Source organism: Mesoplodon mirus (assembly GCF_964341445.2).
Source record: "Mesoplodon mirus genome assembly, chromosome: 2".
Lineage (NCBI taxonomy): Eukaryota > Metazoa > Chordata > Mammalia > Artiodactyla > Ziphiidae > Mesoplodon > Mesoplodon mirus.
Window position 1 is genome coordinate 221,504,086 of NC_138977.1, and position 25,328 is coordinate 221,529,413.

At 48.8% G+C, this 25,328-nt stretch overlaps 1 protein-coding gene across 1 annotated transcript in view; it reads left to right on the top strand.

The window, feature by feature from the left end:
* Window positions 1-25,328, top strand: part of TACC2 (transforming acidic coiled-coil containing protein 2) — a 181,165-nt gene that overhangs the window by 43,189 nt on the left and 112,648 nt on the right. Inside the window, exon 5 of the mRNA XM_082644573.1 lies at window positions 18,927-19,001. Coding sequence (XP_082500699.1) covers window positions 18,927-19,001 — 75 coding nt within the window. The remainder of the gene's footprint in view (window positions 1-18,926; window positions 19,002-25,328) is intronic.

Genomic DNA, 25,328 nt, shown 5'->3' on the forward strand with positions numbered 1-25,328 from the left:
GTTTTTCGAGTCTGAGCACTTCCACCGACACCCAGCTGCCTTTCCTGCCCTTCCAGGGCGACTCTTATAACTCTGGGCCAGTGAGATACGGACGCTGCTGCCGAGACAGATGCAGTTTTAATCTGCATCGGACACTTGTCTCCACTTCTGACTTAGCACAAAATTCCCTGCAGCCCCTGCTCGTATGTATTTTTGACATTCCCAGTTAAAGTGTAGGAAAAAATGTCTAACTGGAAAATCCTCCCCTCCCCTTCCCTCCCCTCCCCATAAATGTCATATTAGCTCCTTCTTCAGTCCCTGGATGTTTTATCACCTTCTTGGAGAACAAGAAGATCTCAGGACCAGGCATATAGTAGTAGTTCAATAAGTATTTCATGGCTCTTTGTTTTAATCACTTTAAATTTTAAAATTATAATTTCTAAATTCATATAAGAAAATTCGTAAGGTATAGAAAAGTATAGAGAAAAAGAGAAGAATCCACAACCACACCAACTAACGATGACTAGTGTTTATTTTGTTAGTGTCGCTTCATCCACTGTTTCTTCCTGTTTAAATTCTGAGTCCTTTTCTTCTGCTGCCATCAGAACTGTTTGCAAACATAAATCTTAGTGGCTGAAGTTGTGTGATTTATCACAGTTTACAGAGCAGTAGACATTTACATTATAATGGGTGTTCTGTGCACTTGGCTCTTGTTGAGGATTTGTCCGGTGGTAGACTTTTAGATGCTTGAGTTGTGCTGTCCAATTTGGCGGCCACTGGTCACATGTGAATGGAGGTGTGCTGTAAGGGTAAAACACACCCCAGAGGTTGAAGATTTAGTGTGAAGAAAGGAACACAGGGAATTCCCTGACGGTCCAGCGGTTAGGACTCTGCGCTTTGAACTCGGATCTCACAAGCCGTGCAGTGCGGCCAAAAAAAAAGAATACAAAATACATCGTTAATAATTTTTATATTGTTATATGTTAAAATGATAATATTTAGGATGTACTTGGTTAGAATATGTGACTGAAATTAATTTCACATTTTTTCTTGTTTTTAATGCGGCTATCAACCTTTTAAAATGACCTATGTAGCTTTTGCATTCCGGGCTTGCATTTGTGGCGCATGGTCTACTTCTATTTAGATCACTGGGCTCCAGAACCTGCTTTGCCCTGGTCCTTGAAGGAAATGAGGATGGGAAAGGGCTGACCTTTCCTGTGCTTTGGGTTCTTAGGAAAAAGGGCTGCCACTCTCCCATTGGCTGAGGATTTCCAGAAAGAATTCTGAATGGACCCTCCCCTCCAGCTTGCCAGGTGGGGTGACCTCTGTCTCCCCTCCCTCGAGGGGAATTACAGGGGCAGCAGCACCTGACTAAATGGACCCCAACAGATTCCACTTTATTCTTAGTAGACAGTCAAAGGCCTCTGGAAGGTATAGACCAGCTCTGTCCAATAGAAATAGAACATAACATAGAACAGGGAGATCAGCTCGGTGCTTTGTGACCACCTAGAGGGGTGGGGTAGGGAGGGTGGGAGGGAGGGAGACGCAAGAGGGAGGGGATATGGGGATATATGTTTATGTATAGCTGAGTCACTTTGTTATGCAGCAGAAACTAACACACCATTGTAAAACAATTATACTCCAATAAAGATGTTAAAAAAAAAAAGAAATAGAACGTAAGCCATAAATGTAATCCTAAATTTTCTAGTAGCCACATTCAAAACTAAATAGAAACAGGTAAAATTAATTTCAATAATACATTTTATGTAACCCAATATAACACAAATATTATCATTTCAACATGCAATCAGTATATAAATTATTAAGCTGATATCCTACATTCTTGCTTTCATATGAAGTCTTTGCAAGCTGGGCTGTATTTTGTACCCACAGTGCATCTCAGTTTGGACCGGCCACACTCCAAGCCCTCAACAGTTCCACAGGGTGAGTAGCTGCCCTCTGGAACACCCCAGCTCCTCACAGAGCTCTCACAGCTATCGAATGATCCAGAAGGCCAAGCCTTCCCACTGTGACCCTCATCTCTCAGCCCAGCAACTTCATTCCTACTTTAACACAAAAGTAGGGAATGCTTCTTTGCCTTGGGGGTAGGCTCAGTAGCTCTGGTGGACCTTTCGCCAGGAGGGAGCTGTGCCGTGGACCTGGGCAGGCCTCAGACAAAGTCCAGCCAAGGTCAGAGGTGCGCGTCCTGGGAACAGGGGGTGTTGCACGTGAAGGTGAATTTTGGCAGCGGTCTGGGGGAGGTTGGGTGGCCACACTGAGGCAGACACTGCCAGGAGCTAGGGTGGTGGTGAAGTTTGGGTTCACACCCAGCTGTGCACCTTACAGGTTACATACCTAGCCTCGGTTTGCCAATCTGTAGAATGGGGAGGTCACAACTATACTTGCCTCGCTGAGTTGCAGTGAGGGCTGAGATAACTGATCAAATGCAATTCCAGTGCATTCCAGCCCCTGGCAGGGGTTAGGTTTCCTATTACAGTTCTGTGGGACGGGCTTTTCTCCTGCAGTGAACTGAGTGGTAACTGTTCGTCTTCTTGAGGTTGAGGTTCCAGCCTGGCCATCTTTCTTTTCCAGGGCTGACTTCCTTGTCTGCTAAAATGTCTTCATGGCTGAAGAGAGCGAACTCTTTCTTACCCCCTACTGTGTAGCCCACAACGATCTGCTTCAAGTTAAAAAATTTTGAGATCTTGTTTTATTGTAAAACTTTATGTGTATCTTTTATTGTGTACCATACTGTATTGTATTTCCACATAAAAATAATGCTTTGAGTTGCCACGAGAAGAGCAAAGCAAGTCAAAACCATATTTTCCACTCTCTTGGTTATCAGGTGATGTGCTTCTGTTGAATATATTGAATTTTGAGATTCTGCTCACTTGAATGGGGCTGATACCACAGATCAGATTCAATATCTAAGAAATGTCTCTTTTCTGTCTTGGTGACAGGATAGTTTAATAATCCAATCTCATATCCAGGTAGATGCCGGGGAGCACATATATTTTGCTGCTTAATTTCCCATCTTTTGATGTCAAATTGGCCCTGCTGGTGGATGTGTTGTGGGTATCTTGTGGCTTTGCTCACCTCCACCCAAGGGGTACATGTACACCCAACTCCAAGAAATAGGAGTCTGTTGACAGACGGCTTGGCTGTGGATTTCTATATACAGCGACTGTCTTCAGTGGATGGAAAGTCTAGAATTTGGCATTTTGCTTTCACACCACTGGTGGTCAGATGTGCAGTTCTGAATCCATTGTGGACATCACCAAGCTTGTTTTTGCTGAATATTTATTTATAAATTTATTTATTTTATTTATTTATTTTTGGCTGCGTTGGGTCTTCGTTGCTGCATGTGGGCTTTCTCTAGTTGCAGCGAGCGGGGGCTACTCTTCGTTGTGGTGTGTGGGCTTCTTACTGCAGCGGCTTCTCTTGTTGCGGAGCACGGGCTCTAGGCACGCGGGCTTCAGTAGTTGTGGCTCACGGGCTCTAGAGCACAGGCTCAGTAGTTGTGGTGCATGGGCTTTGTTGCTCCGCGGCATGTGGGATCTTCCCAGACCAGGGCTCGAACCTGTGTCCCCTGCATTGGCAGGCAGATTCTAAACCTCTGCGCCACGAGGGAAGCCCTGAATATTTATTTAAAGGGATCTCTTTTTTTTTCCATTTGGGGAAATGGTTGGAAAGGTATCATTTTCAATTACTCGTGCCTTTGAGAGAATTAAATTATTCCCAGGTGCTTTGGGTCTGTGCGTACACCTAGGCTAACCCACGAAGGGCTGTTGGGCTGAGGCGTTGAGGGGGAGAAGGAGGAAGCAGCGAGGGGCAGCCGGCATCTTGTCCAGGAAGCCCCGGCTGGATCTAAAGGCAGGGCTGGAGCAACTTCCTGCCCCTCCTCCCACTGGGTCTGTTTCTTCCTTCTCTCTCCTCCTCCTTCTACAATTACCAGCTGTGACACCATGTTTTTGAGTTTCAGAATAAGGTGTTGAGGAGGGCTACAGCTGTATAAATTAAGGAAAAGAAAAGAAGCTACCAAGCCTAGGTCTCTTAGCAGATAAAGCCAGGATGACAGATCTCCGTCCCCACCTCCATCCTTCTGGGTTTGATTTTTAGATTACATTGCTTGGATTATTTTAAACTTCCTTTTGAGAAGTATTGGGCTATTACAGGGCTATTACAGAGCTACAATGCTGACACTTCTTTCCCTCGGAGCAATTTTCTTCCCAAAAGGGAGACAATGGAGTACGATGGAGGGTTTCTGTCCCAGAGACCTCTTACTGGCTGTGTGATGCCGTGGAGAAGCTGCTTAACTTTTCAATCCTGTTTCCATATCTATAAAATGGGAAAAATAAGACTTCCCTGTTAGGGTTGGAATTAAGATTAAAATGGAATGTTTCCAAAGCCACCTAGTATAATGCCTGATATATGGTAAGTGTAAAATACAAATGGTAACCACTATTATCATTTTAAACATCTTTATTCAAAAACATCCTGGGAATTAAGCAAACAAAGAAAATACCCAAGGTCTCCAAATGATATAGTAACAGACCCCACAGGAATGGGGAGACCTGAGGCTGGATGAGTCTTTTTCCAGCCGGTTGACCTCTCTATGCCTCTGCTTCTGTCATATGCGAGCTCTACTAACCCTGCTTCTGTCATATGCGAGCTCTACTAACCCTGCTCGGCTCACAGGAGCTTGTTACATGGTTCAAAAGTACCTCAGAACGGGCTTCCCTGGTGGCGCAGTGGTTGAGAGTCCGCCTGCTGATTCAGGGGACACGGGTTCGTGCCCCGGTCCGGGAAGATCCCACATGCCGTGGAGCGGCTGGGCCCATGAGCCATGGCTGCTGAGCCTGCGCGTCCGGAGCCTGTGCTCCGCAACGGGAGAGGCCACAGCAGTGAGAGGCCCGCGTACCGCAAAAAAAAAAAAAAAAAAAAAAAAAAAGTACCTCAGAACTAACGACTCTACAGATGACGTGGATTTACATTACGTTCCACAGCTTCAATCATTGTGAACCATCGTATTGTAAAAGTCAAAGACCTTTAAAAATGTAGGCTTTATGTTCTGAAGCTTTTGTGTTCCCTAATTAAAACAAATTTTTTTAGAGGTGAATCTGTCCTTGGGAATAATGCCAAGTCACTTTGGAAAGCTGGATTATGAGGCACCCACACCAAAGGTGGCAGCCGCCCTGAAGGCAAGGGGCTGGTTCCCTCCCTCCAGGTGCCTGTGACGGGAATGCCACTACTTTGGTCTAGCCCTTCTGGGTTTCTGAGCCCCTCAGCCCTGAGGCCTCTGCTATGCCACATCTGGATCTGATTCAGGAAGAGCCACTTAAGAATCCCAGGCCAGTTTCAGGGCAAGGTGGTGATTTTCCAAATGAATGTGTCCAAACTCATCCGCTTCTCTTCCTGGAACCTCTCATTACCGCCACTGTTTTAGACCAGGATGCAGGTTCGTTTCAGTAGGTGTGACTGAGAAATGGGTATTTTAGACTCTAGCTGGATATCCGGAAGGAAGCTTGGGCGCATTCTTGTCAAGCCTCGGAAGAGGGATGGGACGGACGAGGGAGCTACCTGACAGCAGAACTAGAATCAGATTCTGGCCCCTGACGATATTTTTCCCCTTGATGCCTGAGCTGAACCGAGGACCTGCCCCAGGGCATGGGGCCATTCTTCCCAGCAACACCGCCCCAAACCTGCTTCTAGGCTTTAGAGAGAAGACTGTAGAATTGAGTTCTATTGTGTGAGACCAGCATAGACCTGGAGGTCTACAGATAAGTTCCAGGCCGAGTTCTAGTTCTGTGACCTTGGGGGCATCACCTTTGATGAAACTGTTTACCTACCTGTAAAGTGGGGGTATATAATACCTAGGATTAAACAAACCACTTTATTTAGAGTGCCCAACACAAAATAAGTACTCAGTGTAAGTTCCCTTTCACTTATTCCTCCTTCTAGGCCAAAGTACGTCCACATCTAGCATCTTATTTCTGCCTCACCTCAACCTTTAGTAGGTACCACTTGTGTGCCCCTTGTGCAGAGGAGGAAGGGGAGGCCGGGACAGGTGACATGGCTTGCTCAAGGCCAGTGGTTTAATGAGAGTTAGGGCTGGGGCTGGAACCTCTCTTCTGGAGAGTTCTTCAGACATCAAATCCATGTTTGGATCCCTGATCAGTAACTTATTAGCCAGAAGGAAACTTGGGGAGGTTATTCTCTAAGACCTTCTGTCGACTGGAGCTTTCTACGATGATGGAAATGTTCTATATCTCCACTATCCAGTATGGCAGCCACTAGCCGTGTGTGGCTACTACACACCTGAAATGAGGCCACTCAAAAATCTGGGGCCGGCTTCAGGGTGATGTGGTTTCAGGGTTAGGGAGGAACTGAACTGTGAATTTTATTTAACTTTGATTAATCAAAACTGAAATTGAAATAGCCACGTGGGGTAGCGGGCTCTGCATGGGACAGCCCGACCTGAAGACATAGTTCCTTCCTGTGTACGTAAGAGATGAACCGTGCCCATCAGCACCATGGATTCCGAGAGGCTCTGTGTGAAACCCTCGCAGAGCTCAGATGCCTGGTGGTGCTCAGTGAGCTCTGGGTTCCTCCTGGCCACCCCTTGGTTCTGCCAGTGGGCAAGTCAGGCAGCTGTGCCTCCAGAGCAGAGACTGGGCTGTATTCATGGTACGAGCGCCTGGCGACACAGGTCAGCAGGAGGCGTCTCTCTGGCACCTGAACCAAGGATGTTCACCACTGGGCCGACTGGAGGCCTTGGCTCGGCCAGTGCAGCCTCACACGCAGGCCTGGTAAGGAGGCCCACGTAACCCGGTCAACTGGCTCCAAACACTTAATCTAGAACTCTCTGTGCCTACCCACCCCCACTGGCCACACCTGCAAGGGTGCCCATCCCGGCTGGGAGGAAGCTGACATGGGTCCACAGCAGAGAAGTGTTTGCCAGTTGCAGTCTCTGTACCGATCTTGTCTCAAGAAACTGGCAGGGTGGGAAAGAAGCTTACCGTGGGGTGTGCAAGGCCAGAGGCCCCAGCTAACTGCATCTCGGCCTCCCCTTTCTTCTCAAGCATGTTAAGTCGTCAGGTGTTAAATATTTTAGCAGCCTGCTGATTCAGAGGTAGACCGAGCAAGTGTTTCTCTGTTTCCAGGGAAGGCACTGTAACGGGTCTGATTACTGAGACTTTGAATGCCTTTTGCTTTTGTAAGGTGGTCAGAGGGTGTCTGGGAAGAAAAACCTCAGGGGAGGGGTGCACCTGTGCCCTGGGAGTGGGCAGGGTGCGCAGAGAGGACCGCAGCGTGCAGTGGACGAGGTCAGCACTGAGTCCTCAGGCCAGGAGCGCCCGTAGGTGGAGGGAAGCAGGGCCCCGAGACAAGGGCATGGAGGGCGGGGGGGGGGGAGGAGGCACCAGATGTGAGGCTGAGGGGGAAAGTAGGCTGGAGGGAGGGGAGCGTTAGGTCCTGGAGTTCAAATCCTGATCCCCCGCTCTTGGGCCTTGTTGGGTGATTGGGTCACTTCTCCAAGCCTCAGCTTCTTCACGGATAAATGGGCCAATGATGTCTCCTGGGGCTTAAAGGAAGGTTAAAGGTGATTAGAGGAGGCAAGATACAGAGTACCCCGCACAAGCCAGCTTTCCACAGCCAGGAGCTGTGACGGCAGGGCTGTAGACAAGGTCCCTGAGCTGCGGGGGCTCCTGAAGGCAGCTGCATCCCCATAGCGGGCTCAGGCCCCCAGCAGATGTGCAGCCAGGCCAGGTGCTTAGAAGGCAAGCCAAGGTCTCCCCCTTAGGGAGGAGCCAGGACACTGGGCGGCCCTCCACCCTTGGATAGAGGGTTGGGGTGAATGGGCAGGTGGGCAGTCGGTGGGCAGGCACTGCAGGGGAGTGACGCGTGCGCTTCACTGACTCCCAGCCCGCTGCCCGGCTCCCTCCCTCTGGAGGTATTAGGTGGTTCACTGGTTCCCCCCCCTCACTGTGCGCCTTCACGCCTTTGCCAAGCGACTGCACTTCCTTCCCCTCCCTGTGCCACAGTGTCCTCTGACGCTAGATCAGGAGGTGGGTGTCATGAACCTGAATTCTCCATCTAGAAATATTTGGTGGAACACATGGTGATGGTCACCTCTATAGAAAGTGGGTGTTGGCCTCTGGCCAAGAGAAGAAGTCACGATCTTGTTTCTTTGGGAAGGTTAGACTTGCAGATGCGGCTCTTGGTTACCCAGCACCCGATACTCTGCGTGGCACACAGTGGGCGCTCCGAGAGCCTTTGCTGAATAATTCATCTCAACTCGCTCTCTGTTGGAGGCTTTCTGTCCTGGAAAACCAGGTCAGGTGGTACTCCAGGGGCAGATGGCCAGGTCTAACATCTGGATCTGCCATTAGACTCTCCAACCTCGAGCAAATGCCTTAGCTACTCTAAGCCTCCGTTTCCTCACCTGTAAAATGTGTATAATGCTGAGATCCACTACAGGCAGATATTAGGGAGATCACATAAAAATAACGTGTGTGAAAAGCTTAGCCGAGTGCCTGTCTGGCACGCAGTAAGGACTTAAACGTCAGGGGGACTTTTTGTTATTAATGCTGTTTTTACTACTATCATCATTTGAATGATAATAATGCTATTATTTGGGCAAGTTACTGGTAAACATTTGTACTTTTTTTTTTTTTTACATCTTTATTGGAGTATAATTGCTTTACAATGGTGTGTTAGTTTCTGCTTGATAACAAAGTGAATCAGCTATACATAAACATATATCCCCATATCCCCTCCCTCTTGCATCTCCTTCCCTCCCACCCTCCCTATCCCACCCCTCCAGGCGGTCACAAAGCACCGAGCTGATCTCCCTGTGCTGAGCTGATCTCCCTGTGCTATGCGGCTGCTTCCCACTATCTATTTTACGTTTGGTAGTGTGTATGTGTCCATGCCGCTCTCTCACTTTGTCACAGCTAGACACAGACCTACTAGAGAATGGACTTGAGGATATGGGGAGGGGGAAGGGTAAACATTTGTGCTTTGACACAGGACTCGTTGAAATTTGCTGAAGTTATTTGCATCTCCCCTGGATTCTTTGGAAGGTGTCATTACCCATTAAAGAGATATGGGAACATATGTATACGTATAACTGATTCACTTTGTTATAAAGCAGAAACCAACACACCATTGTAAAGCAATTATACTCCAATAAAGATGTAAAAAAAAAAAAGCTACCTCTCAAACTGTGGCTGACAGCCTCCCCACTGGAGGGGCCCTCAGTGTTACAACATTGTGTTTGATGCAAGGTCAAGCCATCAGGGGGAATGCCTTCTCTCCCTTGGGGAAGCTAGGGCTTTGTGGTTAACCTCTTGCCAAGAATGGCTGCAAAGAGGCTGAAACCTAACATTTGTGGCAGGGATGGAGCGCCTGTGTGGGTAAGCCCAGCCGAGGCTGCACCAGCGGAACGCAAGCTCTGAGTGTGTCTTATGGGTCAAACTGCCCGACTACTTAGGAAGACGTTTTGAGCTGCTCGCCCACCCCAGACTCCTAGAGGAAGGGGCAGGGATGAAAGTTGTCTGGCCGCCTGACTTCCAGATGCTGTGGCACAATAGCTGGTGAAGGAGACCCCCTCCTGGCAGGTGACCAAGCGGCTGGTATTTAAATGGGCGTGGCCAGAGTTGTCAGCAAGTGAGGATTTGGATGAGGGGAGAGTGCCAAGCTTGGGCTTGAGGTCTCAGTTTAGGCCACACTGCCTTTCAGGGCCACCTTTTTTTTTTTTTTTTTAAATATATATATATATTTATTTATTTATTTATTATTTATTTATTTATTTTGGCTGTACTCGGTCTTAGTTGAAGTATGCAGACTCTTAGTTGTGGCATGCATGTGGGATCTAGTTCCCTGACCAGGGATTGAACCCCAGCCCTCTGCATTGGGAGCGTGAGGTCTTACCCACTGGACCACCAGGGAAGTCCCCCAGGGCCACCTTTGAAGGATGTCTGGTGAGGCCTGGTAGCGGGGATGCTCATCCTTTGAGACAGGTACCACCCATGTCTGGCTCAGGCATTCGTAGTCCTGAAATAACTGAACCAGAAGGATCTTCAGGCTCCTCATTTTACAGGTGAGAAACTTGAGACCTCGAGAGGGTGTGTGGCTTCCGTAAGGCCACACAGCTTGTCAGGGGGCCCCTGGTCTGACTCGTATTGAATGCAGTTCTTCTGGCCTCGAGACCAGGGCTCTTTCCAACAAATCCACTGCCGTTCTAGTGAGCAGGCATTACCTTTCCTGTACACAGCAAGCACCCCAGGTGGGCCTGGTATGCACTGACGTTATAGATTGTTTTCGGGAGGTGGTGGTAGTGGTCTAAAGTAATCTTGTCCTTGGGTTGTATCCAAGAAAGCTGCATGTGCAGGCTTCCTCCAGCTATTTTGTGAAATGAGTTAGACTGAAGCCTCTGCCCTCTGCTGACCCTGGCTTTCCTTCGATTGTGACCAGTACCATTTGCAGTAGGATTGCAGGAAAACCATTATGAGGAGCTGGTTGGACAAGAGCTTGCAGATTCTCTAATTCACCAGGATTTGGGGAGTGTGCAGATACTGGTGGGGAGGGAAGTCTGATTAGAGTTAACTCAGGAGAAAGTTCTGCTGAAACTTGAGTTCACCTCCTTCTAGCCCAGTGTGTCTATGTGAGCAGTTTGCTGAGGAAACTCTCAGACGATACTGCAATCTGTTTCAGGTTTCTTTACAAACAGTTGGGCCATGAATCCTTGGGAGATAAAACACTCTTGATGATCACTACAGGGTCTAGTTTTGCTTTTGCACGAAGATGGGAAGCTTATGTTAGAAACTACCAGGCTCCCTGCTGAGTCGCTGTTTGTACCTCTTCTGTGGTTCGTATTTGATCTTCGGTGGAGAAAAATCTTCTGTAGAAACGGCCTCACCCGGGAGCAGCGGCATTTTTGCTTTTCAGAAACCCCCTTTGCATTTTGCACTCGGGAACTATGACTGACCCAAATGGGACAGTGTTACACTTTCCTCCTTCCTCCTGGGAGTCCTGAAAAGCCACTGGCTCACAAGTCCAACGAAGGGCATTTTATGTCTTCTCTTCTAAATTCCTTTTCCTCTGGTATAAGAACTGGAGAAATGTGTAAACGCAGAGGCAGGCCCAGACTTTAGAGGCATTAGCAGAAGGAACTCCAGCATGGCTGAGAGATGCTGGCCAGACTCAGACACCCTTGTCCTTGGGTGACCCCTCTACCTGCCTTGCCGCTCCCCCTACTTCTCCGCCCTCTGGGGAACCGCACTCTGGTTCATGAGACCATAAAGGCTCAGGCGAATGTAGTGCCTGTGAAGCCTTCTCAACCCTCCAACTCCCCAGGAGTACCCCCGCCCCCGGCCCTGCCCAAGAATTGAGAGTTCTGTTACCTGACCACAATTTTAAGACAGAAGCAAATGTATTATAGTTCATATAGGATTTCACACTTTGCAGAAGAGGTTGGGTGTTTTCAGCTGGACAGATATGGGTTCAAATTTGCCACTTATTCACTCTAGGACATCGGTCCGGTTACTTACTTGCTTGAGGCCTCAGTTTCCTCATCTGTAAAGTGTGTATGAAGTCAGCACCTACCTCCAGAGGACTGTGTGATAGTGTGAGGGAAGTGCTAGCTCGGGGCTGCCACAGGCAAGCACCCAAAATATGTCTGTCTCCGTTTGAGGGGGAGGCCTCTGATGGCAGGGTCTGTGCTGGTCCTAGTCTTTAGCACAGTGGGCTACACATAGTAGGTCCTCAACAAATGTTTGTAGATTGATTGTGTGTTGTCCAGCAGATAGAGGGTGTGTCTGTTTGGTGCTTCCCTCAACAGAGAAATACAAATCTACTAGCCAGGTTAGTTCAGTAACACAATAACAAAATCATTGTAATTGTACATCATACATTCATTCATTTATTCATTCACTCAGACTGAGGGCCTCCTACATAAAGGTCAAGCTAGGTGCTCTAGGCAGGGTTTCCGATCCTCAACACTATTGGCATTTTGGGCTGGGTAATTGTTGGGGATGGCTGTCCTGCACATAGTAGGATGGATGCCAGTAGCATCCCCCAAGTCATGACAATCAAAAATGCCCCCAGAGGGGCTTCCCTGGTGGCGCAGTGGTTGAGAGTCCACCTGCCGACGCAGGGGACACGGGTTTGTGTCCCAGTCCGGAAAGATCCCACATGCCGTGGAGCGGCTGGGCCCGTGAGCCATGGCCACTGAGCCTGCGCGTCCGGAGCCTGTGCTCCGCAACAGGAGAGGCCGCAACAGTGAGAGGCCCGCGTACTGCAAAAAAAAAAAAAACAAAAAAACAAAATGCCCCCAGATACTGCCAAATGTCCCCTGGTGGGCAAAACTGCCCCTAGAGAGCCACTGCTCTAGGGCTGTGCTACTCAAGGTGTGGTTCTTTAGACCAGCAGCCTTGGCATCACCTGGGAGCCTGTTAGACTGTGGTTGTTTCATCAAGTACTTTATTTTCCACCATCGTGTCAGATGGGACACAGACATCTGACTCTGACTCCTAGAGAACATTTTTTTTCTGTTCAGGAAGAGGGTACAGCTGGCGGAGCTTGCTTTGTATTTAGTCAGACTTACTTAAAATTAGGGCTAGGTCAAGTTCAAATACAGGTTCAGCCAAGTACACGTTCAAGCGATGCAGGCCCTTGTGTGAAGTAGGCTTTGTGTACACTCAAGGAAAATTCCAAGGCCACGGCTAGAAATCCTGGATGAGGCTCAGAAGTCACGTGGAACTGCCCCACGCATTTTCTGTGTATATTTTGGGTTCAGGCTGACATTTCATCTTAGCGTGGGTGGAGGCAATGGCTGAATTTTTTGAAGGCCTGAACCCTGCCTACCAGTATTTCTCTTTGCCCTTACAACTACATTTTGCTGGGTTGCAATTCAGGAACATACCTCCCTGCTTGGACAGCCATTCATGGAATGTGAGAACTTAGCTCAGAAGCCCAAAGCAGTGATTCCTTCTGGAAAAAAAAAAAAAAATTCCCCAGAAGTCACTAGCGAAGTGGATCTTATTAGTGTGAGAGCTGAACTCACATGCTAGAGGCGGGCACTGGTCCTGGGTTCCTCATGGCATAGTCCTCTGCTGATGTGTTCAGAGTATATAAAAATAACCTGAAGTTAGCCCTTTGTCACTGTGGACCGGTTAGGAGTTTGGGTTCGTAGACATGCAGCCTGTGTGTGCACCTGCCTTTGCTTGGTTGGTGGGACCCTGGGTAGGGGGCTTCACCACTCTAAGTCTGTTTTCTCCTTTGTCTGCTAAGGACAACAGCAGTACCCACCTCACAGGCTCATGTGAGGATTAAGTCAGAGGAGGGATGGAAGCCACTTAGCAGAGTGCTGGCTCTGTAGCAGATGCCCACAAATATTAGCTAATATTAGATTGGTCATTTAAAAAAGTTTTTTAATTGCCTTTTTGGTTTTCCTGATCTGATAATTAAGTGGGGACAGCAGAGTGCAGGCTGTCTTATGGGTGGTATTTTGTCACCCTTCATAGCTGGCAGATGACAGGATCATCTTCTAGGCAAAAATGCCCTATCGGCTCGGGTTTCTGGGGGTTGGGTGAAGCCCTGAGACACCGCCACACTGGAGAAGAAGGGCTTCAGGGAACAGGGAGGTAGGGAGGGCTGGGGAAGGCGGGCCGCGGAGGCGGAGGCTCCTGCCAGGAGAGCGATGAGCACTGGGCTGAGAGTCAGCACAGCTGCCAGGTGGGCACGGGGAAGGCTTGCTGTCCTGCCCTTGAGCTGACAGTCTGGTTCAAGAGGCAGCACATGGGCATTAAAGAGTTAAAACAGCTCACAGCCCTAATTGTCTTCACCTCTCATTGGGTAATTAATGTAGGTGGCCGTTAATACTTACCTAGGACGTATTCTCCACGAGGGCCGATATTTTGTCTCTTCTGTTCACCCCTATCTCCCAGCACCTGGAAGTAGCTAACACATCGTAGGTGCCCAAGAAATACTTGTTGAATGGCTTAGTCGTATGCTTCCTTATCGCAACCAGTTACTGGTTATACTCAAGAAAAGATTTCATTCCCACTACCCAGAACATTCTGTTTCTCTTCTCCAAGTCCATTTCCCTTCTTTTGTTGGCCCAGTGTTTCATCAATGTGTATCACCCTGTAACCACTTTCAAGGGTTTTACCATATCTGTATACCACTGTATTATTATCTACTTATTATTTTTCTTTACATCGATTCATTTTTATTTCAATATGTTACTTTACTTTTGTTTTAGGTAATGTCTGTGAAGTTATGGGTTTGATGTGCTAATTAGAACTTCTTCCTCATATGCTTCAAATGTATAACTATTTAAAATACCCTCATACGAGAAACCTTACTATGGTAATACCTCCTTACCCTATAAAAGTCAGCTTAAGTATTCCCTCTTCTGGAAAATCTCCCCATGCCTCTTCCGAGGCTGACTGAAATATTGCTTTTATGTTTCTGTCATGTGGTAGCCATTCCATGAACCATCTGTAGAAGTGGGAGAGGGACCACGAGGCATCTGACATTGCACAGGGCCAGGAATGCAGTAGATACTCAATACGTGATTTTGAAAGACTGAATGAAACCTCTTGAGTCCAGGAGAGTTTGTGCTGTCTGGCCACGTATGGGTGTCCTGAGGGGACGCCCTAGGATTCTCTGAAGACAATGTGCTGTAACCAACCTTCCATTTGGGTGCCCATAAACAAGGCAGATATGTGAACTTCCATGTAGACTCACACTTCCGGCAGGGAGCTAGTGTGTTCTTTGTTTAGGGAGAGTGTGACCTCTGTCCTTCAGCATCACATACTCCCTACCAGTTAACCAGCCAGCCTTGCATGTTTCCAGTCTCTGGCCTTGTTTCCCAGGTTTCTTCATGTATGAAGTTATGGCATTGGCAGTCCAGGGAGGTGCCCATGGTCCAGTGGGGCAGAAGCAAGTCAAACAGTTAGAATGAACAGAATTGGACAGAATGAAGGTTCCTTTCAGTCTCCTGAATAACTTCACCCAATACACATGCTGCACCCTCGGTTCTTCCCGCTCCGAAGGCCGACAGCACCTGGTGTCTCCTGGTGTTCTTGGTCCCATATTCCTGCTTCTTGCCCCTCCAGCATGAGTCTGTCTGCCCAGGCAGGGTCCTGTGTTATGTACTTTTACACCCACATGGGCACTTGGAAGAGTGCTCAGTGAATATTTGATTAGTTCATGGTTATTTATGTATCAGGTAAATTTGGACACAGGTTTCTAGTTTGGCTTCCCATTTTCATGTGGCTTGTCACTTCTCAGCCAAAGCAAAATATCATTGCCACAACAGAGTGTAAAGGAAGCTGCAAACACAGAACAGAGCAGTACTCGGTGGACAGAGCTGGGGGTGTTTCCTAGGCACTGATTTGCCTTTTGTTTTCCAGAAGACTCCACTGGCAAAGAATCTTCGATTTGCTTTGTGGTTTTACATTCTTTTCTGTAGCCTTAGGTCTAGTATGGACCAAATGAGTGCTTCTCAACATCACAGCTGACAGCCTTTTCACGATGCTTTTGGTTGCAAGTAACAGACAACCCAGTACAAGAAAACAACAATACTAGGTTCATCATTTCTCCTGGCAGGAAATCCAGAGGCAGGGCACTTCCAAGGTTGAGTAATTCATTAGCCCTTTTTCTCTTCCTCTCTACCTGAATTTAGTGTGCTGGTTAATGTCCCCCTTCATTGTTTCAAACTGGCTGCAGAAGCTCTAAGCATCAGGCCCCATATGACAATGTCGAGGGGCAGGAAGACATCTGAAGACACAAGATTTGCAGTCTTGTATCTCCTCTGAAGAGTGAGGAGAATGTCTCCAGAAATACAACAGACCTTCCTTTCTGTTTCATTGGCCAAGGGTGTGTCACATGACCATACCTAAACTAATTATTTGAACATTAGTAAGTAAGTAAACAGGAGAGGGAACATCACTTTTGGAGGCAACCAGTGACTCCTGCCACAAAAGTTCAGAGTTTCTCCCAGTGTGGTTTGGAAAGCATCTCCACCACAATTATCCAGAATATGCTTGCTAAAATGCACATTCCTGAGCCACTTCCTGACTTCCTGAATCAGAACCGCTGGGAACATTTTAAAAATAACCCAGGGAGTCTGACATGCACCAAGTTTTGGACCCATGGTGTTTGTGGTCGTCACCCACTAATATTTACAGGTTGTAGATCATCCTTCAGCTGGGCTGATCCTCTTGAGGGGAGGCTGAGGGAGCGAAGAGAATACAGAGTCAGCCTTCAAAATTCCCTTCCCAGTCCTTGCCTTTTGGAGATTCAAACAGGAATATTAACTGATACAGTGATGATATCTGGGATTTGGTTTAAAATAATCTGAGTAACAAGGGAGAAGTGAGCATGTGAATACAACAGAGTTAGCCATGATTTGATAATATTGAAACTGTCTGACATAATAGAGTTCATTACACTGTTCTCTTTACTTAAGTTTAAAAAAATCTCCCTTCCTGATACCTGCTCTGTCACTATGTAGCCTTTGACTTTGGGTGTGTCAAACTCCTTCTTTGGGTCTCACATTGGATTCCAGGATTCCAACAGCACAAGTTCTTTTCTATAAAGCAGTGTATTCATGTTTTCTTTTTCTCCCTTTCCCTCCAAATGAACATTTTCCTGCACAAAATCTTTTGTGGAACCCAAAGATATGACAGATTTAAGTGAAATAGCTCTGGTTACAGGGGCCTCCCAAGTAGCCTTTAAGATAACTCCAGAAAGCTAGGACTCTGGAGAAGATCGGTGAACAGCTATTGCACTGGGGCATTGCTGAAAACACTGACCACATTTCTGCAGGGGCTTGACCCTGTACTCAGAACCAAGAAATCCTTAGGATGTAAAGATTCCGTCATGGATGCAATTACTAAGGCACATTCATGCTGCCTGTGATTCAGACTTTTTCTATAGAGTCCAGGTATCCCAAGACAAAGGGCATAAGCACGTGTCTGTCCTACTCTGTACCAGTGCAGTCATCCCTCTGCATACCTGGAGAACGATTCCAGCACCCCCGTGGCTACGCAAATCTGAGGATGCTCAAGTCCCTTATATGAAATGGTGTAGTATTTGCATATAACCTACACACATTCTCCCATATATTTTAAATCATCTCTAGATTACTTATAATACCTAATACAACATAAATGTTATGTAAATAGTCGCCTGTGCATAGCAAAATTTAAGTTCTGCTTTTGGGGACTTTCTGGAATTTTTTTCCTGAATATTTTCGATCCGCAGTTGGTTGAATCTGCAGATGCAGAAGACGCCGATGTGGAGGGCCCGCTGTGTCGTGTTGTTACCCTTGACCTGGAGCCGGAGGAGACAGGCAATGCACATTTACTATTGTTTCAATTTCATCGTCAGGGCAACTTTTCTGGCTGCGGCTAGGACCAGGGCTGTGTGGGTTGGCTGAGACTTGCTGGTATGGATGTATCTTTGTCAGATGTCAGGATTTAAATATCAGTCCCTCGTGATGTTGAGAGCCCTTTATTTCATCTTCCAATGAGTGTGTCCTACACTGGACCACGGCTCTGTCTGAAAGCTAGCTACTGAACATCATTGCACTGTTCTGATCTTGGTGATACCTTGGAGAGGTGCTGGGGTCAGGTCTTTCTCAGCCAGAGTGTTTCTCCTGCAATGAATGGTCTTAGACTCTGGATACTTTCATAAAATTCTTCAAGGAGGAGATTAAATCACAGTAGTAACCAGATACCTACTGCATTAGTTTCCTATTGCTGCCATGATACATGGCCACAAAATTCATGGCTTAAGACAATACAGATTTATTTTCTGGGCTTCCCTGGTGGCGCAGTGGTTGGGAGTCCGCCTGCCGATGCTAGGGGACACGGGTTCGTGCCCTGTTCCGGGAAGATCCCACATGCCGCAGAGCAGCTGGGCCCGTGAGCCATGGCCGCTGAGCCCGCGCGTCCGGAGCCTGTGCTCTGCAACAAGAGAGGCCACAACAGTGAGAGACCCGTGTACCGCAAAAAAAAAAAAATTATTTTCTTACAGTTCTGTAGGTAAAACATCTCACAGTGGTCTCAGTGAGCTAAAATCAGTAGGGCTGTGTTCCTTTCTGGAAGCCCTAGGGAAAAATCTATCTCCTTGCTTTTCCAGCTTCTAGAGGCTGCCATTTATTGTCTTGTGGTGCCCATCCTCCATCTTCAAAGACAGCAACACAGCATCTTCAAATCTCTCTCTGACTCTGCTTCCACTATCAGTTCTTTTTTTCTCTGACTCTCTTCTTCCTCCCTCTTCCACTTATAAGGACCCTTGTGATTATACTGGGCCCACCCGGATAATCCAGGATAATCTCCCTATTTTATGGTCAGATGATTAGCAACCTTAATTCCCCTTTGCCCTACAAATTAATATACTCACGGACATCTTTGTGGACATCCTTGAGGAGGGCATCATTCACCTGGCCACACCAGTAGGTTTCAAAGCATAGTGGTACCTTCCTGTGTCATGAAGGATATGCCTCCAGCAACTGGGGAGGGGCTATTTCACTTGAAAGGGATGTTATCTCAAAATCACGTTAGCTCTTTGCCTAATTGGAATGCTCAAGCTTAGGAGGTGGTGAGTGGAGCCTGTTTTTTTTTTTTTTTTTTTTACCGTAAGTGGGTATGACCTCGGATTAGGGCACAAGGGCACAGAAGACTGGGCATTCCAATTCTCATGTCACGAACAGTTGATGGTATACATTTGAACAAATTAGCCTATTTGAGTGTCAGTTATCACATTAGTGAAATAGGCACTTTAATACTAAACCCCTGAGCCCATGATAAGCATGTGAAGTAGGAATCTATTTAAAGTTCCATCAGAAATGTGATTCTTAGAAGCATGGTGTTTTTAAAAAAACAGTATTTTAGTGGAAGGCAATAAAAGTCTACTTCTTTATTCTACAGAGAATTCCCATTTGGGGACATCGAGCCTCGGGCATCTGTTTCTTTAAGAGGAGGAAATGAAGCCTTGAGTCATTTGTGAGTCTCTTACCCTTTGGTCCCAGAGGATATAAAACACAGCAATGCTTTCTTGACACTAAACTTAAAATAGGAAGCCTGGTGCCCATGTATAGCCACAGGCTCTTCTCCATTGCGGCCTAGACGCAGAAATTTCCAGAGAAAAGGTGATAACGTTTCACTGGTGCGGGCAGGTAAGCGCCACTCTGGGGGTGAGGTCTGTGTTAGCGAAGGAGTTGATCTGGGGTCCTATGAGGAAAAACAAAAACAAACAAAAAACCGAAATCCACAACGCACAAACAGAAACACACATGCTTCCCGGAAATATGGCTGCGGGAAGGGGTTTGGATTTAGCCTCTGCCCATTTTAGAGGGCACATCGGCCCAGGAGAAGGCATAGGCAACAGGTTTTGCAAACTGTAGAGCGCATTGCGCTCTAAGGCTCCGTGGTTAAGCAGCGCTAGGACTAGGCAGGTGACGAAAGAAGGGCCAGAATTTGGCTCCCGGAACCAACGAGCCACCACATCATCCCCAGCTTCTTTCTGAGGCTCCGGAGGCCAGCGGGCCGGCATTCCCCTCCTCCCCTCCGCCTCCACACCCCACCCCGCCCCGGGCTCGACGGAGGCGGAGGAAGCGCGCGCGGACCGCAGGGTTGGGGCACCGGCCTGTACTTGGCCTTCTCAGTGGTTCACACGCCGGTGCCTTCCCCGCGTTGCCATGAGTAGTGGAAAGCGCCGTGGAAAAACTAAGAGCTGTAGCAAGTTGTCATGACTCAGAGACTCCTGGAGGAAGTCTGCAGCGCATTCGCGAGCAGCCGCCGGGCCGCGCGTCCGTCTGTCCGACTGTCTCTCTGTCCCCTGCGCGCTCGGCGGCCGCGGGGCGAGTGGGCGCGCCGCCGCGTGGGCCCCTCGGTGGCCTGGGCGCGCCGCGACCGGCCCCGCGCATTCCTGGCCCGGGAGGAGAGCGCAGCGGGCGCCCTGCGCGAGCAGCTGGCTGCGCGCTGGCCGGCCGGGAGCGCCGAGAGCTGGGGGAGGAGCCTGGCCCGGCAGCCGCCGCTCTCCCACTCATTGGCCTTTTGTGCTGCAACTTTGCCCGAGCCCTTCAGGGAGCCGCGCCGCCCCGCGCTCACCCCGCGCCGTTGACCCGGGAAAGTTTGCGTCCCCGGCCGGGCCGGGCCGGGCCGTGGAGACTCCGCGCGCCGCCCCGCCGCCGGGCTCGGATACCTCAGCCTCTCGGGGGCTCTTGGGCAGTTGCGTCCCCGAAGGAAGGCGGCTCCGTGGTAAGTGCGCCGCGGCCAAGGGCGGGCGGGAGGGCGAGCGCCCGGAGTCGGGGAGGAGACCCGCGTCCCCAGGACCTTGGCCACCAGACAAAGGCGTGCTAGAAGTAGCCGAAGCTCATTTTATCTTTCCCCAACGGGGACTGGCTAAGGGGAGGAAACTGGCTGAACACACATGTGTGTCACTTGCTGGCAGAGGAGTGTGTCTGCGGGGGAGCCGGCGGGGCCCGCGGCTTCTGCCTGGTAAGCTCCTTCCGTCGGGTGAGGCGGGTCGGGATCCGCGCCCGAGGTCGGGGCGCATTCCCGACGCTGGGATCCCGCTCACGGTGGAGGTCCCCGCCCGCGGTTGGGGTTCGTGCCGGTGGCCCGGGTTCCCGCCCGCCTTCCCGGCTCCGCGCCATCCCCACTGGGGTCCTTGCGGGCTGGTGTGGTCCCACCCGGTAGCACGGGGACTCCCCCGGCGGGCCACAGCGGCGCGTGGATTGGCCCTAAAACTCTGCACTGGACTTCTTCCGAGTTTGGGACTTTTAAATTCTCGAATAGTTACGTCAGCGGGGCTAGTGCACTTCAGGGCTCGGGCGCACCACGTGACCAGCCCTTGATTTTTTTTTTTTTTTTTTCTTTTTTTCTTTTTTTTTCCTTGGCGTCCTTGGCTCCCGCGGCCTTGGGGCCGTGTCTTCCCCTGTCTTCGGACGTCCTGGAAATGCGACTTCAAAAGTAGTGATTCACTGCACGGCCTCAGCGCTTTCTGCAGCAAGCTGTTGCATGGTGTTCCTCCTCCTCGGTGCTTGTCTTTTCTTAAATGGCATCGTCATCAGCGTGATATTATTATTGTTATCTTTTGCCTCCGTCAAATGCTAGGACAGGAAAATGTGCGAGTGGGTTGAGATACAAGTGAAATAGACATTGTGAGAAAAATGTGTCTCCAAGGCGGACTGGGGGGATGGAAATAAAACCTGAGCCTAGGGAAGGGTAGCCAGGGTGTTTGGTTGGTGCCGAAGAGTGTGTGTGTGTGCGTGTGCACATCTTCATATGTGTGCGTGCATGTGTACACATGTCTGTCCCAAGCCTTTTCTATCACAGTACATGGAAAAGCGGGGGCCTAGTGCAATTTCCTATCTGTTTTATGCCAGAGGAAGGTTCAGCTCTGTTATTAGGTGGAGAACTTCTTATTTCCCTAGGATTCCCTATTGAGGCCACATTTTAAAAACTGTTTCCATTGTATTTAGAAATGACTTTGTCTGGGGCCTTGTCCTGAGACTGGGTTTCATCTGTGGTTTTCATCCATGGTTTTCATCCATCGAGATTCACTTATATATTTCAAAGTTAGTCTTCACTAGTGTTTTTAGGGGGTCCATTTGGACAATTGATGGAACTCAGAGGAGGGATTTGGTTGGGAATTGTGGAGTGAGTTACCTCTTAGAATGTTCGGTTTTCCTGTTCTGAGGTCGAGCTGGGAGCTCCTCCAGAGAATGGGGCCAGTTGTGCTGGGCACGTGAGTGGAAGGGAGTGGATTCCCACGGGGCTTCTCATAGGCTGTGCCTGGGGCTTGGGCATTCTCTTCAGAGGAGAGTTGAAGCAGGAAATAGGTCAGGGACTGCCCTCCTTGTGCAGACACCACAGCCAACTCTCAGCTACCCAGAGCCTCTTCTTTGGCTCTTACATTGTCACTGGCCCCTCATCAAAAGTTAACTTCCCAAGTCTCAGGGAGGCCAGCACCATAGAGTACAACCCATACATAGGCATTACTGCTTATGGAGCCAACGCACCCCTCCTGGTCCGCTCTGGGAGAGCTAGACAGAATTGGCCTCTGGTCCCTATGTTTGCATGCATCCCTTTTGTCTCTCTGAGCTTGGGCACTTAGAATATTTTAGCTGGAAGGAAACTTAAAGATCAAGATTTCATTTTACAGATGTGAAAAGGGAGACTCAGAGAAGTCCAGGGTCTTGCTCAGGGTCACATGTGAAGGTGGGACTCAAACCCAGGACCCCAGACACCCGGCCTGGCAGCTAAGTCCTACAGCCTCTTTGGTTTCATGCTGTGTACCGTGGCTATTTACATTGGTCGTTTCTATGGAGACAGACAGTGCTTCCTGGAAGGCTTGTCTAGTTTATGGTACCACTCCACAAGTGTGACGAGGGGCCGGGGGTCGGGGTAAATGGTAGTTGAAGTAAGTAAGGCCACCCCTGCTCTCAGGGAGGGGTGTGTGTGTGTGTGTGTGTGTGTGTGTGTGTGTGTGTGTGTGTGTGAGATACCTGAACGGACACACTGGGCAAACTCTATGGTGAGGATAGTGCCCCAGGAGGGGATGTGTGCATATGCATGAGGGTGTTTGGTCATCCCAGGGACTGGAGTGGGCAATATCTAGTAAGGGCCAGGGATGCTATGCATGGGACAGTCCTGTCCAACCAAGAACCGCTTCACCCTAAATGCCAATAGCGCCCCCTGTAGAGGACACTGCAAGGGTTTGAGGAGTTGGGAGAGACCAGTTCTAAATGGGAAGATGAGTGATGGGGGTCTATGGGCTCACTAGACCCCAGGCTTCAGGTTTGAATGAGGCTGGGAGAGACTGAGGGTGAGGTCAGGAGCCGTGTGTGTGTGTGTGTGTGTTCTCCTTGGACTCAGTTCCACAGCCAAAAGCAGACGGTTCTTGAATTAACTATGGTTTGAGTGGAGCAAGCCCTGGCACCTTTTGCATAACCAGGAGAAGGTTTAGGAAGCTGGCGGTGGTGTCCCTGACTAGTCCCGGTGGGAGAAGCAAATCTAAGGAGAAGGACTGGATGCCCTGGTCTCTCCCGCTGTGACCTGTGGCCACGGTGCACGAAATCTGTCCTGGGGGCTGGGCTTTGTCTCCCTCGCCCCCACTGAGATCACGGTCCTTTGTTCACAACCTCAATAACCATTTCCACAGCAACTCACCGTGATGACAAAACAGGCCAAGGATTATGAAATCATTCCAGAGAAAGGAAGCCATGAAAAAGAAGAGCTGGGGAAACAAGTTTGTAGGGAAGTGGCTCTAAAAATAGAGTAGAGGGCAGGCGAAATTCTCGGGGGACTACAGAGCCATGACCTGTGATGGGGCTTTCGTTTCAGATACGTTGGGTATCAGCTGCGTCCCCCTCCCTTTCCTGTCTGGTCCACTCTGGTGTATGGTTTCAGTCTGTCATTTAGCAAATGTATTCAGGCTACCACTTAAAAGAAAGCAAAGTTCCCAAGACTGTTTTTCCGTGGCTTGGAGAAAGCTCTCTAGAGAGAGCTCCAAATTCAGAGACAGAGATTTTGTATTAGAATCCCTGCCCCACTCTTACCAGCTCTGTGACCTTGAACAAGTCACTAACGGTCTCTGTGAATCATGATTTCCATCTCATTAACAGTGGGGGTAGTCATGGTGCCCGCCTGGCTCACAGAGCTGTAGGGGCAAGTGAAATCATGTGCATGAAAATACTTGGCAAACTGTGAAGTGCGGTGCAAATGGAAAGTCATGCTAATATTTTTCACTTTGTTATGATTAAAAAGGATTTAATTAGAGGAGGTAGATTTCCTAACACCTCCTGTAGCTTATTTTTGTTGTTATTATTTTTACTTGGAAACAAGGAGGTGTGCTACTCGATGCAGATCTTTTTTATGTGGAAGCTGGTTATCTAGGTTTCCTTTCTGTCCATCTTCCCTTGCTTTGTCACCCTCCCTTTTAATTGCTTATTTATACTTTCCCCAGAAAACAAGTAAAAATAAAAGAATAGGAAATGCATGTCAGTTCCTCTTACAGAGAGCAAATCTGGTGAAAAACTGGAAAGAGAAAGCAGTTGTTTCACTGGCTCCTATGCAGGATTGGCTATTTAGAGTCCTAATTCCTCTCACTGCCTGGTTGTGTCCAGTGGGTCCTCTGAGGTCCAGAGCTCTCCGGGTGGGTGTCTGTGTCATCGAGAGCATACGGTTCCTGGCCAGCGTCCTCAGGTTTAAGCTCCTGAGGGCACAGGGTTGGTTTCCTATCACGACATTTCCCCAGTGCGGGCCCATTCCAAAGAGGCGATAAGAAGATGAGCCATGTCCACGTCAGGAGCATCTTTTCCCTCCTTCTTTTATGGTCAGGACGCCCCTCCCTCCAGCCCTCGGGCTTCCCCTGGCTGCCTGCTCTCCAGCGCCTGCTTCACAGGAAGCAGGAGAAGGTCCAGTGTTCCCTTGCAAACCTTGACCGAGGCTCGCGCACCTTGTGAGTTACCTGGCCCAGGAACCTGCATTCCACAGCTCTCTGCTTCCAGCTCCCAGGTTGTCTTGTGCTCAGCCATGTGCTGGGGTCTCTCTCTTCCAGTGCCCACAAGACCCTGCCTCATTTCCCCGGCATCCTCGTGCCTAGTGCCGTGCTGAGTAGGACACCTGTCCAGCGGTTCCTTCTTGGATCAGTGACTGTCTGCTTTGGCTTCTCTCTGGAAACGGCGGGTACAAGCCTTTGCTCCATGCATGAGGTCTAGACCTCTCGTTGCATTCCGTGGGTAGGGAGAGCTTACGGAGGTAATTTTGCTACTTGTGTAGTTTTGGAATCGGAAAATCTGTGACCATTATAAGATATGGAGAACTCCAAGAGGCTTTTTAAAAAAAAGAACACTAAAATTTTGCCTTGTCTGTACTTAAGGCATTTGTTCAGGCCTCAGCTTGATTATGAGCTGAGTTGCCTGCTGTCAGTTCAGAAAAGTTAGAGAAGCTGGCTCTGGCCTGGATTAAGTGGCAGCTAGACAGCTCTGGGGGCAGCAGCAGTTAACATCTCTCTGCCCTTGCTACTTTCCTTGCATCCATACGTTCAACTAATATTTATCGGACACCTCCTGTTTGTTGAGGACCCATTGTGAGATCGACACTATGCTTGACATCTATGTTTTGCTCTTATTTCTTTTAATAATCTTTCCAAGTTATTCAGTTTGTCCCCATTTTATAGGTTCAGAAACTGAGGCTCAAAGAGGTTAATGAACTTGCCTAGGACTACAAAAAGCTAGTCAATGGCAAAGCTGGCTTCAAGCTCACATCTGCCCGTCTCCAGAGCTGTGCTCTCTGTACTATACTCACTGCCCTGCTGGCCCA